Source organism: Porites lutea, chromosome 6 (genome assembly GCF_958299795.1).
Source record: "Porites lutea chromosome 6, jaPorLute2.1, whole genome shotgun sequence".
Taxonomy (NCBI): domain Eukaryota; kingdom Metazoa; phylum Cnidaria; class Anthozoa; order Scleractinia; family Poritidae; genus Porites; species Porites lutea.
The window spans coordinates 20,861,839-20,878,441 of NC_133206.1; the positions used below are offsets into that span (position 1 = coordinate 20,861,839).

At 38.9% G+C, this 16,603-nt stretch overlaps 1 protein-coding gene and 1 pseudogene across 1 annotated transcript; one reads left to right on the plus strand and one right to left on the minus strand.

Moving 5' to 3' along the window:
- On the minus strand, positions 1-946 carry LOC140942003 (histamine H2 receptor-like). The gene has a single exon (XM_073390996.1). The coding sequence runs from the start codon at positions 934-936 to the stop codon at positions 1-3; it is 936 nt and encodes a 311-aa protein (XP_073247097.1). The 5' UTR covers positions 937-946.
- Positions 947-6,198: 5,252 nt separating this feature from the next.
- On the plus strand, positions 6,199-7,487 carry LOC140942005 (uncharacterized; annotated as a pseudogene).
- Positions 7,488-16,603: the final 9,116 nt, after the last annotated feature.

A 16,603-nucleotide genomic window follows, 5' to 3' on the forward strand; every position in this document is an offset into this window, starting at 1 on the left:
TCAGGTACAGAAGTGTAGTTGTTGTACTGTTTCTTTTACAGCTTGTCTCACTTCTGTGACCTTCCAGCAGTACAGAAACGGGTTTAACGACGAGTTTAAAAACACTAAAGTAGCTGCAAATACCCTGGCAAGGTAATAAGCTAAAGGCATCCCCCTTTGAGGTGTTAAAGCTACAGCTATACTGTACGGCAGATAACAAATAACCAATGTTACCTGCACCCACAGTGCACTGTACACTGCCTTTCTGTATCGAGCTTTATTCAGTGTATTTACTTGGCTCGATTGCCCTTGAACAATATGGCTCTGACCATGAATTTGGTTATGACGCAGAGACATGAAGATTTTTGTATAGACACAGATTGTAGTGACTAAACAAAAAGCTATAACAATATATTGGTACAATGAAAATATAAGAGGATTCAGAAAGAGTGTAGATGCACCGAGAACGGACACAATCCAACCACCAACAGAAATAAAACGAGTTCTTTTCAAAGTTACAACTTGTCTGTATCTGAGACCCAGTAGCAAAGCGAGAAGTCTGTCCACGCTTATTGCAGTCAGTGTTATCAATGACACTAAACACAAAGTAACACCTGCGAAATATGCTGTCAAATATGTGTAATAGCAAATAACCCATCTTCTGTTCACCACAGATATCAAATATGCAACCTCTAGAGGCTCCGCAATGATACCAACGCAAAGATCGGTTATCGCTAGGTTACGATACTGGAGTTTGGATGACGGATGAATTGATGTGTCCTTGCGAAGGGCAACTAGGATCACAGTATTCCCCAAAAATGCTGTAATTGACAAAAAAGTGTTAATGACAGAGAGAAAAACGAGCTCGCCATGTACCTCTCCAGTAAATTCCACAGAACAGTAAAGTTCTGCAATTGTTTGCTGGTTTTCACCTCCAGTAAAATTTTTCAGTTCCATGACTTTTCTGCGATGCGGCTACAGTCAACTGAACTCTTTTTTAATATATCTGTCCTCCTTATATGACTGCTACATGCACCTTGTCAGCAAACAATTAAATATTTGCTCCGTATTTTCAGTTTATTAAACGATGGAATTAGACAATCTTGGTGTTGCCTTTGTGTTGCCGTGCGATTAGCCAGCAAATAGCACAATTGCCTGCACTGTAATTTTTAGGGAGTTATAATAACTCCTCTAGTTGGGCTAATTTAACTCCTTACAGTGGAGTTATTTTTCGTGGAGTTATTTTAACTCCAAAAAGGAGTTTAAAGAACTCTTTTTCAGGAGTAAAAGTGACCCTAGATAATGAGGAGTTAAAATAACCCCAAAAAAGGAGTTATCCTGTACCTAAAATTTTTACTCCCCTTTCAGAGTTAAATTAACTCCAAAAAGAGTAAAAACAACCCATGTAAGGAGTACAAGTAACCCCATTTCGGAGTAATTTTAACTCCAGACTGGGAGTAAAAAGAACTCTTTTTCAGGAGTAAAAATGACCCCAAATTCGGAGTTAAATTAGGAGTTAAAATAACCCCAAAAATGGGGTTATCCTGTACCTAAAATTTTTACTCCATTTTTGGAGTTATAATAACTCCCTAAAAATTACGGTGTGGCTCTTAGAAAACGAGTTAAACTGTTCGTAATAAAAAGTCTATTAACCAAGTCTTGATCGATATTTCTGTTAAGCATATATTCAAATTGAGTAAAAAACGGTTTTCGTCAATTGCTAGAAGTTAAACTGACGCGCTCATAACGTCATCGCAGGCAGTGAGGTCTCAGTAACAATGTACAAATGTTCAAATAATGGACTCGAAAGTCTGGGCCATTTACGAGATGGGAATTAAAGAAACTAAAACGTTCGTTCGAGCTTAGGAAATTAGAATGTAACCTGTTTTTATCATATAAAAATCATGAAAAAAAGAATTGAATTCGACGCTTAGCTGCGAGCAATCAGCAGTTTTAGTAAACATAGTGAGAGCAAGAACGAGAAAATTTTGCTCAACGGAGGTGTTAAGTTTGTGAGCCAAACATATGATATGCGGTGCGGTAAACTGCCGCTTAAAATCCCTGGGATTATACATCTTTGTAAGGGTTTTTAGAAGGGCTCTTGATAAATTAATCGGAGGGGCTTATATCCGAGGGGGATTATAACGGAATTGGAAAAAGCTGTTCGAAAGAAGCTAACGCAGTGCTGATTTCAATATGTTTTGCAGTTACTGGTAAAAGCTTCAAAATACCACAATAAATCAAATTCATTTCAGTGCAAGTTAGAGGGGAGAGTATATTGGCGAGCCTGTTACTGGTGGGGCTTATATTAAAGTGTTTCTGTATTTTGTAGCTTAAAATTGCTTGAGCCGTTTTTCAACTTTGACTGACGTTCACATGGATGCCAGTACTAAATTGGCGACAATTTCTTTAGAAGAGGAAGTCTTAACCGAGTATATCTCCAAACACGTCAAACTTTGTTGGCTATAACTTAAACATCTTGGGCGGTTTATTTGCAGTTCCTTAAATTGCTATTTCACTACGTCAAGATTATATCTTATTGCTTTTTAAATTTTTATTTCGCCCGTTCAAATCATCTCCCGGCGCGTCCAATTCGGATCTGTTATATGAAAGGTAAAATATTTAAAATCAAAATCGCTATGGTGACGTTCATTTCGATTGAGTATAGTGAACCCAAAATATTTAACATGGATCTTGCACCATCATTCACCACCATATTTAGCTGTCCTCTTTTGTCTTAGAGATAAATTAGGTGCCACGTACCTCTCCTCGACTCTCCAGTGAATTTTGCAGAACAATACAGTTCTCTAATTGCTTGGTAGTTTGGCATTACCATGACTTTTCTCCGAAGCAACTACGTTCAAGCGAATCTTTTTTTTAATATATCTGTTTTCCTTAAGAGACAGCTTCATCATGTCGAAAACCAGTTAGATATGCGGTGGGCTGTATTTTCATTTTATTAAACGACGGAGTTATTGGCAATCTTGTTGCTGCCGTACAATTGGCAAAACAAATAGCCCAATTGTCTGGTTTTTAGAAAACGAGCTAAACTGTCATGATCAGTGATACAAAGTTTATTAACCGATTCTTGATCGATACATCTGTAGAACAAAGATTCAAATTGATTAAAAAAGGCCGAGTTTAATCAATTGTCAGAGGTTTAACTGACGATCTCATAGGGTCAGTAAATTATTAATCTACTACTAATCGTCTCATCGCAGCCAGGAAGTATTAACAGTTACACATGTACACATGTTCAAAAAATGGGCTAAATTATGTCTGGGTCAGTTTGTACCATATACTTACGAGATGAGAATTAAAGAGAAAAAAATGCTTTACGTTCGTTTTTGCTGCTACTATGTCTCTTTTTAAATTCAGATTAAAATCATTTCTTCTTAGTTGATTAACCATTTGTGATTATAATGATTGTTTTTTGCAGCTTTTTGTCAGTTTTGTCAGTTTTGTTTTGCTTGCTTTTTATCCTAATTATATTTCAGTATGATTTTGCCGCTTATTTATTCATTATGTTTAGTCTTAGGTTTGGGAGGGAGCTCATATAATAAGCCCCAAAGTTTCCATTTGTCTAATGAGCTTCATCGCCAGAAAAATACTTTCAATTCTTTTACTTACAATTTACGTCTCTTTAACCTTTAAATAACATTTTTGTTATATATTGAATGTCTGTATGCATATGTTTTTTTTTCCTGGCAAAAAAAATAACTGAAACTAAACTGAAAATGAAACAGTTTCAGAGCGTGCTAAACCTTCTTTTTAAAGCGATGGCTTGTACACGGCCTAACATATAAAAACCAGTTCATACTCATGCGAATGAATTCTTATTTTCAAATAATAGAAAGAGCACCAGGACTTACACCTAATTGCAATAACATTGTTATGGAAAAAAATGCTAAAAGGAAGACAGGAAGAAGGCAAGTAGTAATTAATTAGACTTACTTGGGGTGCGTTCTTTTGGGATGATCCCAAGGGATGATCCGGAACAGGATCAGCGATCCGAGATCACTCGGATGATGGTAGATTAAGGGACGGAACATTAGAAAACTCATAACGGAGGTGGGGGCGGGCGAAGTACAAAAAAAAATATTCGCGCAAGGCACAATTAAAGGAAAAAAAATTCATGCACGAAAATTAACCCTAAAAGAAATTCATGCCACGGCCTAAAAACAGTTCACACAAGGAATTTGATACCAAAAAAAAATTCCTGCGGCTCAAAAATTCCCCACCCCCCACCATAACTTTTCTAATGGTCCGCCCCTAAATGAACCGATGATTCTATCCTAGACAAGGATTCATCACAGGCATCCCAAGCTCGCGTTATGAGTGCGTTATGCAAATTTAACTTTCTTACAAGAGAGTCGGTGTCACGTTTTAGAAATGAGGAGGACGAGGAGGGAAAATAATAAAATTGTGGAGGAGAGAATAAAAACATTGAGGAGAGAAAATAATAAAATTGTGAAGGAGGGAATAAAAAAATGGGGGAGGGAAACGCAGGGTAAAAAAAATAGCTTGCTTTCTTTGATTATTTTAATAGATTCCTTCTAAATCAATGAGTATTTTTTTTTTATTTTAGGGTCATAAAGTGGATTTCTTGTGTCTTAAGAGACGTGTCTGATTTTATCGCGAGCATTTAATAGTCGCGTATTTCAATTGATCCTTCTTAAGTTTTTTATTGTTTTGTGTTTTTATAATAATATGTCAAGACTGTCCCTTGGGTCTAGCTGTAGAGGCAATTTGTATGCAAATGTTGGGTTGTTAACTCGCATAATCATGAACTGACTAACGGTCCGTGAAAATGACAAGACTTCAATAGTTTTTCATTTCCTCGACATAGAACGGAGACAACGGTTTTGTCATAGTCAGACAAAATTGAAGTAAAGAGTTTTCAGCTCTACTTTGTGTATGCGCGTGTGTGTTTTGTCTATATATCCGATTTATAGCGCTGAATAAGATATAGTAAGCCGTTTCTCGCGTTTCTAGGTGATCGCTTCTCTTATTCGTAGTTTGTTCAATAGACGGTGCGAAAACCGGGCTCAAGTTACTTAACGGGCAAGCCTATTGTGCCTAGTGTAGTAGACAGACGCATATTAGTAAACCTATACCGAATTAGTATGCAGGAAGGCACTTAATTAGTATGGAGGAAGAGCCTCATTAGTATGGAGGAAGACGCTGACTAGGCACTAGTATAGTCAATTATTTATTGGCAAAAGGTTTACCCTCCAGGTTTCAAACACCAATGTCTTAATCTAGTTTAGCACCTTTCCTTTGTTGCCACCTAAAAAGGCACTTGCAAATTGGTCATTACTAAATAAATATATAAAACTCGTATACAGGACTGGACTTGGATTACAGGGCTGAGGGGTAAAGGAGGTGGCAGTAATTACTGACCCTTTAGGTGTTACTACGATTATACTTTAAAGGTTAAAAAAAAAAATACAAAGAAATACTCCTGACACGTCCCTACTCGTCCCTCGCAGCCTCTCCCTAGTGGCGCGCTGGGTGTGATGGGAAAGAGGAAAGCGAGGGAGAGAGAGTTCTTCCCTTTTCCGTTCCCATCAATCTCTGCTCCTGGCGTGCGCGTTACGCAAAGCCGACCGGTGACGAGTCAGGAAATACTTCACAGGAAAATCCTACAACCATCAATGATTTCAGTCGATAAACGTACAATTTATAGATGATCATGAAGAATTAAAAGATCATAGCTGATTGTTTACCCTCAATTTTTTTGTCTTTATTCAGACATTTAGTCCAGAACAGGAGAACTTAGCAACAGGCTTCTCGAATAGGAATTTCCTTGCTGATGGAGAAATTGAGAACCAAGAAAACGACAGTAAGCCAAGGGACGACGGCGACGGAGAGGAAGAAGTGGATCATGATCAGGGAAATCAGTGATGAGCACGTAGCTCAGTTATACGGAGCATATAATTGTGACCTTCAAAATAATAAACATGCAAACGCTTGAATTATCAGCTGTAGTAACCAACGCATAACTTTGCTTGTAAGATAATACACACGTAATTATCGGTATATAATTATTCGGTAACAAAAACCGAAGCTATGCTTTTCGGAACTGCCCCTAGATTATCTGCTGTTAACTCTTTTTCTATTACTTTAAATAACAATGTAATTAAGCGGGTTTTTCACTTCACTTATCTAGGTATAGTTTTTGATGACCGCCTTAGCTGGAACGAGCAAATAAAGTACCTAATAGGGACCTTACGATCCGACAACGGCGACGGCAACGGCAACGTGAGAAGTCTGGGTCGAGCGGGGCCACGTCGTGTTGGCGTTCCCGCCAAAATTGAGATTACGAATTTTACGAGCGGGAACGTTGACGACGGTCATTGATGTTTATCGTGTTTAAGTCAACGAAAGTTTTTTAGAAAGCCATGCCAAAGTTCCGTGACACTATTCTCCTGGCTCATGCTTCCCGTTTGATTAACGCTGAAGAATTCGTGCTACTCTACGATTTACACAAGCCTAAAAATCCGGATTTACCGTACACTAACTAGGAGTGCTTCGATCTCGACAAGATGACCGATGATGAATGTAAAACTGAGTTTAGATTTTTCAAGAATGACATTTACAACTTGGCAGAGGTGTTTACTTTACCGGATCGGATCGTTTGCTACAATGGTGTAAATGTCGACATGGTTGAGGCATTGTGCATTTTTCTTAAAAGATTTGCCCATCCCTGTAGATACGTACACATGATACCCAGATTTGGAAGGCCAGAACCACAATTGTGTATGATCTCAAATGCTGTTATGAACAAGATGTATGAAACATGGAACCGCCTTCTCACTGATTTGAACCAGGATTGGTTAAGACCCGATCATTTAGAGGAGTTTGCCGTTGCAGTTCACAACAGGGGAGCTGCTCTTGACAACTGTTGGGGGTTTGTTGACGGTACTGTGAGGCCCATATGCCGACCAGGAAAAAACCAAAAGTGCTTATACAATGGTCACAAAAAAGTCCATGCTACAAAGTTTCAATCTATCGCAGCACCCAGTGGCCTTGTTGCCAACCTGTTTGGGCCTGTCGAGGGAAAGAGACATGACAGTGGGATGTTAGCTAGATCTGGAGTGTTAAACCAATTGCAACGATTTTCAGTGGACACAAATGGGAACCCCCTATGTATTTATGGAGATCCGGCATATCCTCTTCGACTACATCTGCAAGGACCTTTTCGAGGAGCTGGACTAACTCCCATACAGTCTGCATGGAATGAATCTATGAGTGAAGTCAGAGTTTCTGTTGAATGGATTTTTGGTGATATAATAAATTATTTTAAATTTCTGGACTTCAAAAAAAACTTGAAAATAAGTTTAAGTGCTGTTGGCAAAATGTATGTGACATGTGCCCTTCTTCACAATGCTCGTGTTTGTTGTTACGGATCCACCAATCAAACTGCTGTTGTCTTCCTTCCTGCTCCTTTGCTTGCAGTGCTAACTCTTGCCTTTTTATCTCCAATTCATCACGTTTTAAAGTAGCTTCTACTTCTGCCCTATCCTTCAGGTAAGCCAGAGTGCTTGCACCACTAGCTCTACCCTTTTTCGGTCTTGCTCCTTGCTGTTCATCGGCATTCCTTTTGGCGCTATCTTTAAAAGTTTCCAATGATTTCTTCCGCATTTCCTCTGCTTTCTTTGCTTCTTCTTCCTGCTTTTGTTTTGTTTGATCTGTGATTTTGTCAGACTCATCAAAGAGTTAAATGGTTTCATCTAACAGTTGATCTAGTTCCTTGTCCTCTTCAGGGGCAACACCTGAGGCTCTATCTTCTTCCCTGACTTTTTTCCTTCTTCTCTTTTCCATTGTTGAATAGTGGTCACGAACAGACCGTTGAGTAACACGGAATTGGGGATAAGGAATAGTATTTAAGGATACTGCCAGCTTTTCCCAATCATCTCCTCTCTCACTAGTTCCTTTCTTGTGCAGCCATGGCTGCAAAAGCATCAATTCCCTCAACATAAGCAATTCGTGTTCTTCTGTCCATTTCATTGATTGACTGAAAGTGCAGTGCAACAAAAATTGCTTCATGAGGAAGAACTATCAGTATATCAGCAAAATTTGCTAACAATAAAATTATCATTGTATCTGAGATTTACTAGCACTTGGTCCTAATCATGATCAAAATTTTTAAAACAAATAACATATAACTTGCTTTGGGTGGTATTAACTAGATCATCATAATAGTAGACAATATCTTTGTTTTCTTTAGTCCTCCAATAAATTAGCTGAACTTGTTGACAGATAAAGAAATGATCATGAGAATACATGATGGTTATCCTTTGCCTTCCGAATGAGGGAAACATACAATTAAGGTTGGAAGGACGCTTTCAAATGAAAACAGTCATGAATTACTAAAAAATTTGTAGCATTTGGAGCAAAATATTGGGCAATCAATAAAGTTTGGATTTTGTAAAATAATTCTTATTTAATTAGAAAACAGTGGAAATTATGTGAACGTCTCTGTTTTGTATTTGTTTTTGATTCAGTCATAAATATAGCAATATTTGCGGTAGTCGGAATTCGTCGATATAACTGTTCAACCCAGCCAGTGAGTTTCTTGTAAAATAAGGTTAATCTACGATTATAAATGAAAATTAGCTCAATGAAAGTATTTATACACTTTGCATCGGTCGAATCTAGTACCGCTGCCGACAAAATCTCTCTACTATTTCCTAGTAAACCCAAAATAAAATTAAGCTTAATTGTTCTCTTTTTTTGATCGAGAAAAAAAGTTGGAAAGTAAGTGATAAGAAAGCTCAGTGATAGCGAGTGAAGTACAATCACAAACAAATACAAAGCAAAATAAGTCAAATCTCTCTCCATTCAGTTTGTGGTCGTATACAAAAGACTCCACGCTCTGTTCGTTTCGGACATTTCATACAAACTAGTATTCTTTAAATTTAGTCGCAAAGTCTCGTTTTTACCTTGACTCCTTTGCCATAGTTGGGTTTTAATTTCCACGTTTTCGCACAACGTCAAACAAGGCTTCTAGACGTCCGCGCGTGAAGGGACACCGCCGTCTCAGAAATCTACTCCTGAGCAGTACGTAACCGGAAGTAAAAAAGTCCCACGTCGCCGTCGCCGTTGTCGGATCGTAAGGTCCCTAATTTCGAAGGCGGGAAAACGCGTAGGAATGCTCGGCAGGCTTCGCAGAAGCCTCACTAGAAAGAGTGCAAATGTAGTGTACTGTAGTCTAATTAGGCCAATTTTAGAATACTGTGTAAGTGTGTGGGGCTGTTGCGGGGAAGGTCGTAAACAAGACCTTGAAGCCCTCCAAAACCGGGCTGCTAGGATAGTGGCTTGTACTGTGCGCAGCAAGCAGGCATTGAACGTTCTGAAATGGCCCACCTTGGAGGACCGCCGACGTCAATCTGTTTTTAAACTCGTTAAGAAATGCCTGCAAGGTCAATGTCCCCAGTATTTTAAATAATATTTTAAACGTAATAATACAATCCGCATGCGCGCGCTACTAGACAAAGCAACCTCTTACATCCGCCTGCTGTGAGAACTGAAATTGCAAAAAGATCCTTCTATTATTATGGTTGCACTCTTTTTAACGAATTATCTTAATGATATTTCGTGTTTTACATCTTTTAATCTTTTAATTGAAAATAGTTTTCTATTTATATTATTACCTGTATTAGTGTAATGTTTATATGTTTAGTGTGTTTTTGTGCGTTGTTGCTCAGGGCTCCCATTGATAACAGACAGCTTTTTGCGTCTGAAGGGGCTACCCTGAGCGGTATAAATTAATAAAGGTTCTTCTTCTTCTTCTTCTTCTTCTTCTTCTATGAATAACTTATAAACACAACGAAGGCGTCAAGAAAAATCATGTTAGACCAAATAAGCTGTCACATTAATGTAACGTGTAATTGGGATTTTGCATGAATTTGTAAAATAATATGCATGTTATTACTTGCATGATATGCGTTGAGAACCATAATCAGGGGAACCCGACGAGAATATAGTTCAAAACCACTTAAACATAGCATTGTGAAACGTATTTTAGTATTTAAACGTTAGATAAAGGCATATTTTTATCCCCTAAAAATTTTTCATCTGTTCGGATTTCCTAGCTGAAAGTCTAGTGATCCGAAAATTATAGGGATCAAAAGTTATCTTTTCGAAAATTTCAGTCAGAAAAAAGGCTCCCGAAAATTCTAGGTCACCTTTTAAGGGTAAAAATCCGTTAAAAATGGGCAAATATACCATTTTTCAGATGTTCGAAAATCCTAGGAGAGTCAGGCAAGCTAGAAACTTTACAGCAAATGTTCCGAAATTCTAGATCTCAAATCGTCTTCCGAACAGATATTTTCCGAAAATTGTCGTCGGGTGCCCCTGCATAATGCCGGATTACACCAAGGATAGATTATCAAAAACGTGAAACCAAGTGAACAACAACAACAACCACAACGGCACTGAAACATTTGCACAGTCGAAACTGACGCAGTTCATTAGCAGAATGATCCGGAAACTCAATATGTAGAAACAACGCCAAAAGGAAAAGAAAATATGCGCGTGTGCGTTCAGTGCGAGTCTTATTATGCTACATACATATACACTCATCATACAGACATGCCTAAAATATATTACATGCTAATGTACATTATAGTATTAAAGCACCTAAAAAAAATAAAAATTAACAGAGAAATATAAACATTTCAATTCTCTTTTAATTCTACGTTGAAAATCAGTCTCTCAATGGCCCGGGCATCGTTATTTAAACTTACTCGATAAATGAGTTACTGTTATTATTGAATTTGGGGTTACTTAGACCCCGTTTTACGGTATGTGAAAGAGAGGGTCACAGTCCCAGTCCAGTCAACTTCAGCGAGCGTTTATATGAGGAGTAAAGTTTTCACGCATGCTCTGCATGATTTTCTCGCCTTGACAGAGTCGACCCAGCTGGGCGAGCCAACGTGTCAATACAGCTATTTCGAGAAAGGTCAACAGAAAAATGTGCTCGCGACAATCCCGAACGGTAATTTGGGATATGATCAATACGCTGTTCTTGACCCTGTAGCTGTCGAATCTAACATTGTTGCTTTCCTTTAGCATTAGAAAACATACGTCTATAGCCTCTCGTGTCATTCTTCCAAATTTTTTTGAACAACAGTGAACTCAAAACCACCCACAATACCTTTCGGGATCGTCGCGTGTACTTTTTCCGACAACCTTTCTCGAAATTGCCGTATGGAGAAAAGTTGACCCGGCTAGGAGGGTGAGCCTACCACCCTAAAAGAGTGATCCGGCAAGGCGGGTCATCCTTTTAGCCAAGCCAAGTTTCTATTTCTCATGTTAACGGTACACCACGTTTTGTAATAAAAAGTAAAAAAAGTTGGCTCGCCCAAGGTAGCTCAGATAAGCGGGTGATCCTTTTTTACCGAGACATGTTTTCCCCTTAATAACGAGGCCTTAACATGTTGGATACAACCATCGTATTTCTAGGAAGTTTTGACGCCACGATCCAGACGATCTCAGAAAACGGGGAACTCAACTGGAATTAGCAGGAAAATGTTACGATTGGCGTTTGCTGCTTTTTCCATTAGAGCTCCGTTTTTAGGCCTTCTTTCTCAGTCAAATATATTCATTTGAACTACATACCTTTTCTTTCAAAAATTAATCCATTTTTCATTCAGCACCCTTAAACTCCCATGGTTTACCCTATAGTTGCAGGAAGCATATGGTGTATAAGCTCCCGGCTTCTATTTAGGCGTCCTTGTCATTGCCACTTTAAAAATTTAATTTTGTAAATAATTTAGTTAGAATAGTGTATATTATCTTTAATGTATTATAAATTTCTCGTATATTGTTGTATTTATATGTGGTTAATGGCAAAAATGAATGAATGAATGAATCTTTAAAGGAATGCACGAAAGCTTACAGTCGATTTCTGAACAATTTTTAATAACCTACCTATTCAAGCTGTTCAGTTTGTCACCTCTGGGCTCAGTGTTGTCAGGCGACGAGCGTAAACTTCTGAAACGTGGTAGATCTGTCTTAGGGGCCCATGACTGTAAATATCGAGAATCGCTGCCCAGGCAGAAAAAATCGAAAATTCTGATAATTTGTCAGAAAAACCCCTTTGGGGAACTATCTTCGACAAATATATTTTCAACTTTCAAAAATCGATAGTTTTCGAGAAAATGAGGAAAAACGAAAATAGCGGTTTTTACCTAATTAATTATGCAAAAATTAGAGTAAAAATGACCTACTTTATCGCGTCTGTACCGAGGCAAGATTCAAAGCTATAAAACAGAAATATTTTTGTTAAAAAGAATTCTATCTTTTCTTTCTATCCATGGTACGTTTTAAACCATAAACTTAATTTTGAATTTTTTATGGTTTTTTAAAAACTACCATCAACGGCACTTTTTAAAATGGCTAAAAACTGAGCGACTTCAGAGGCAAAAAACTCACCTTGGTATGTGTGATACCTAGCCAAAATGTACACTAGGACAAAGTTCAGCTCTTATATTAACAGAATATGAAATAAAAAATCTGGGTACTCCGGATTCGTCCTTACAAAATAAAAAGTTTCGTGACCACCAGTGGAAAAATATCACAAATTTGCATAAGTCAAATTTGTAGAGAAATGTTGCGGCAGCCGGTTTTCTTCAATTCAGGGTCAGTATGTAATATTCGGAAACATCACGAAGCAAGAAAACGTTTTTTGATAAAGTTTATGTTAAACTACCAGAGTAATTAACCGTTCACAAAAAATAATAATAATAAACGAGTATGTCTAAATGTCGCGGGTCGCGACTCGCGAGTAGAGGTCGCGGGTTAACATAAATCACCAGATTTAACATTAAATTGTTAGTAAAAGGAAGGGAAATTTGATTATCTTTCAAAGAAGATTTGCAATACTTTAAAGGTAACTAAGGGCGATACAAAGGAAAAAGTCACTAAAGAAAAATCCACATGATTAAAACTACATTGGCTAGTTAGAATTGCACTAAGTAACCGAGCTACCTGCGTTTGGGATTTGCTGGGGAGGAGGTTAAAGTTCCGATAGAGAAAAGAAAAGTATCAGTGGATATGTGATGACTTGTCTTGGTGGTTGATTCAAAAAACCCTCCGGGGATTTCACCCACTCCCCTACCTTGTACGCCCAAGGGTTTAAGGGTACTAAGTTGCAATAGTACAAAAAAGTAGTTGGCCTTTTGCTGACCTCTATATTATCTATATGTAGCAGCGAAGTGTATTGAAAAGGGAGTGTAAAAATTCAGTGCCCGCCTTAAACAGCCGAAACCTTATCGGACTGAAAAATTAACTTTAACTAATACTTCTTTTTTTCTTTTTTCTGCAAATCAAGACAAATAAAATTAATTTTGGTCGCATAAATGCGTAATCTCCCAGTAGGTTTTTTTATCATTACCATGTTGCGAGTGATCAGTCTTAAATCTTGTTTCCTCCATGCCTAGTACATTTCTATCTTCATTTTTGAGGAAAAATGGAAAAATCAAAATTTCGTCACGACTACAATTAGTCTTCCTTAGTGCTGCTAACTAGTCTTGGTTAAAAAAATTTATTTTATCTTTTTGTTAAATTTGATTTATTTTTACCCGCGACACTTACCCGCACCCGCGAACTTTACCCGCACGCGCACCCGCGACCTCTACCCGCGAGTCGCGACCCGCGACATTTAGACATACTCATAATAAACGACCTCGAAGAAGCGTACGTTAAAGCGCCGAATTATTATGTAAACTATATCCCATGTCTCTCTTTTCTTTTCCTAACTTCCTTGTATTAGCTTCCATATGTATCATCGTAAATTCGCCTCCGGTATATCTAAAATAGGTAGGTACATTTTCCTTGAAAATTTTTTTTGGAGGAGGTTTTTTGCGAACGGGATACACTGCGTGAGAGAAAGTCATAAACTAACAGTTAGAGTAACAATGTCACGCAACGACGTCTCGAGCAGCTCCGCCTTCTTTTACTGATTTTTTTCTCCTTATGAAATTTTATGGAAACTTTGTTTTGAACAGACAATGCGTTGTTCGCAACATCATTGGTTTCTCAGTAGTTTATTTTCTCTTCAGAAAGAAGGGATACTAACTTTGCATGCCTGTCAGTCACGCACTAAAAGTTAGCATTTTCTTGTCAGAGATGTTGAAATCTGATTTTTTTTTACTACGTATTAGAAACAACAAACCGTCCCTTGGTTAATTTCTTTACTTTTTCACAAATAGAGGTATAATTAGGCAGCTACCAAAGGCCCTAGGAAACAGCTAAGTGATCGTAGTTCATGCGGTCCAGCGGTTTCTCTCCTCCGAAACGAATCCGAAACATCTTTCCCGCAAAAGCTGGCTCTTTTAGGTCATCGCGGAGTTGTACCACCTGCCAAGGGGCGTTTTCCTTCAAATACAAAATGATATTTGTTGATTTCAAAATATAATGTAGCAGCGCCTTAGTGTGTAAATCTATGCGCGAAACCCATGAACCAAAACAAGTTCCAACCGACGCCGCGCCGCCGAAGAACTGGAAAAGGAGACTACAGTAGAACCTCCCGAAAGCGACCACCCAAAATGCGCAGACTTAGTGGTCGCTAACGGGAGGTGGTCTCTTACGAGAATCGAACCACAGGAGGTTTCTTTGAGAAGAAAACTGGACACATCTACTTTTAAGGAAGATAATTTATTGCATGCAATTTCCAAGTTACGATGTGTGCAGTTCCATGTTGTTGTTGTTCCTACCACAAGAGATCAGAAAACTCGTCAGGTAGTCGCTTACAAGAGGTTAAAAACAATGCAAAATCATTAAACAGTCAGCCCCAATTAGTGGTCGCGGGCGCTAACAGGAGAGATTCCAACTGTAGGACTTAACTGGGTGGGTTTTGGTGTTTTGGATAGGTGGTCGCACATGGAGGTTCAACTGTATTCCAACAGAGTAAATCACCTTTCATGACGATGCGACTAGGATTTGTCCATGGAAGATAAGACTCCTTGTTCACTGCTTTTGAGCTACTCCAACCAACTCCCACTCATTTCGAGTGCTTGCAAAACGTAGCATCATCTTAAAATGAGAAGTATCAGAAAGGTCATCCTTGACGCCGCTGGCCTATTGCAGTATGCGGCAACGAACTTATATCGACGTAAGTACCATTTACTAACCGGACAGTAAGGCGACGCAGAGTAAAAGGGTAACTTGACTACGTTTTTCAGTTTACAGCAGACCCGAGTTTTGTTTGAAGAAATACCTGCCTTTTGCTCAGGAGTATTAACGTCAGTACCCGCAATGTCCCAGCTCGTGCCTTCACACCGGAACGTCCGATCGAATCATTGTTTAGTTGATAGTAGCCTGTTCCAGGCTCCGAGATTGTGGTAGCCTGCGTGGCAGGCGTTCGAAAGGGAAGCGGAAAGGAGTTTCTCTCGCGCCTAAAACTCCTTTTCCTGAAACTCCCTTTCCCTTCCCTTTCAAACGCCTGCCACGCAGGCTAAGATTGTGGTGGAAAGTCGTTCCGTAACAAGAAATGCGAAAAACGCGCGGGGGCTGGGTAGAGACAGGGCGGCGGAGCCTGTACGCATTTTTTAACGGCCTGTTCCGGTATATCAGCTCCTGATACACTCTCTGATTGGTCAATTGTGACAGTTAACATCATCACCTAGTAGCGTGGTCATCAGTTTGTCATCACCAAGATGGGTAACGTGAATCGTGCGTGTGATCTTCATGAATCCGCGTTGTCCTGTGCTTTAGACGAGTGTCTGCGACTTGGCTCGCGGTAAAGATGTTTTCGGTATTATGCCCACCGGTTTCGGCAAAAGTTTAATCTTTCAGCTATTCCCACGCTTGGCTAAAGCTGCTCTAACCCTAGAAAACTCTACGATAATAGTCGTTTCGCCGCTGATTTCTATAATGCGAGACCAAGTGGAACAACTGAAAAAGCTTGGATTTTCTGCCGCAGCTATTTGGCATCGGTGAAGAGGGAGAGGAGGACGAGAAGAAAGCGAGAAAAGGAAAGTGCGAAATTGTTTTCGGTAATTCGGAGTCCTGGTTGATCACAAAGTGGCAATAACAAAACAGTCCAAAGACTTTTAAGCTTATTCCGCTATTACCAAGGGAGAAACTACGCGCTCCAGTCAAAAGACTCACACTATTTTCAGAGAAACACTATCAAGCTGGAGTTTACTAAGTCACAATGCAATTCTCCTTAGTTGATGTAGCTTAAGTTTAAGCTGCATAATTCTGGCTCTGTAAATCACTATCCGTGATAATTTAACATTCTGCAAAGAAAACTAACGAGCTGGGCCCAGCGTGATACAACATTGCAGAAAAATATTACATTAATTCACGGACTAAAAAAAATCACTTAGTTAGTCAGATCCAGACGGCACTTTGGACAAAATTAAAACCCTTATTCAGCCGCAATAAAAAGCTTTACGCTTCAGATTAGAGGTCAAAGAAAATGCTCTCTCATCAGAGGGCAAATCCTGTCAACCAGAAACAAACGCCACAGTAAATCGATATGTGTGCCATGACCTCTCAGTGTGAAACAAGCGGCTAAAGTCACATTTGCTCAATGACAATGTAGAACCTTCCAGAGCATAACCTACCCAACAGAGAAAAAAACTTACCGCCCCCTTTTATTGCTATA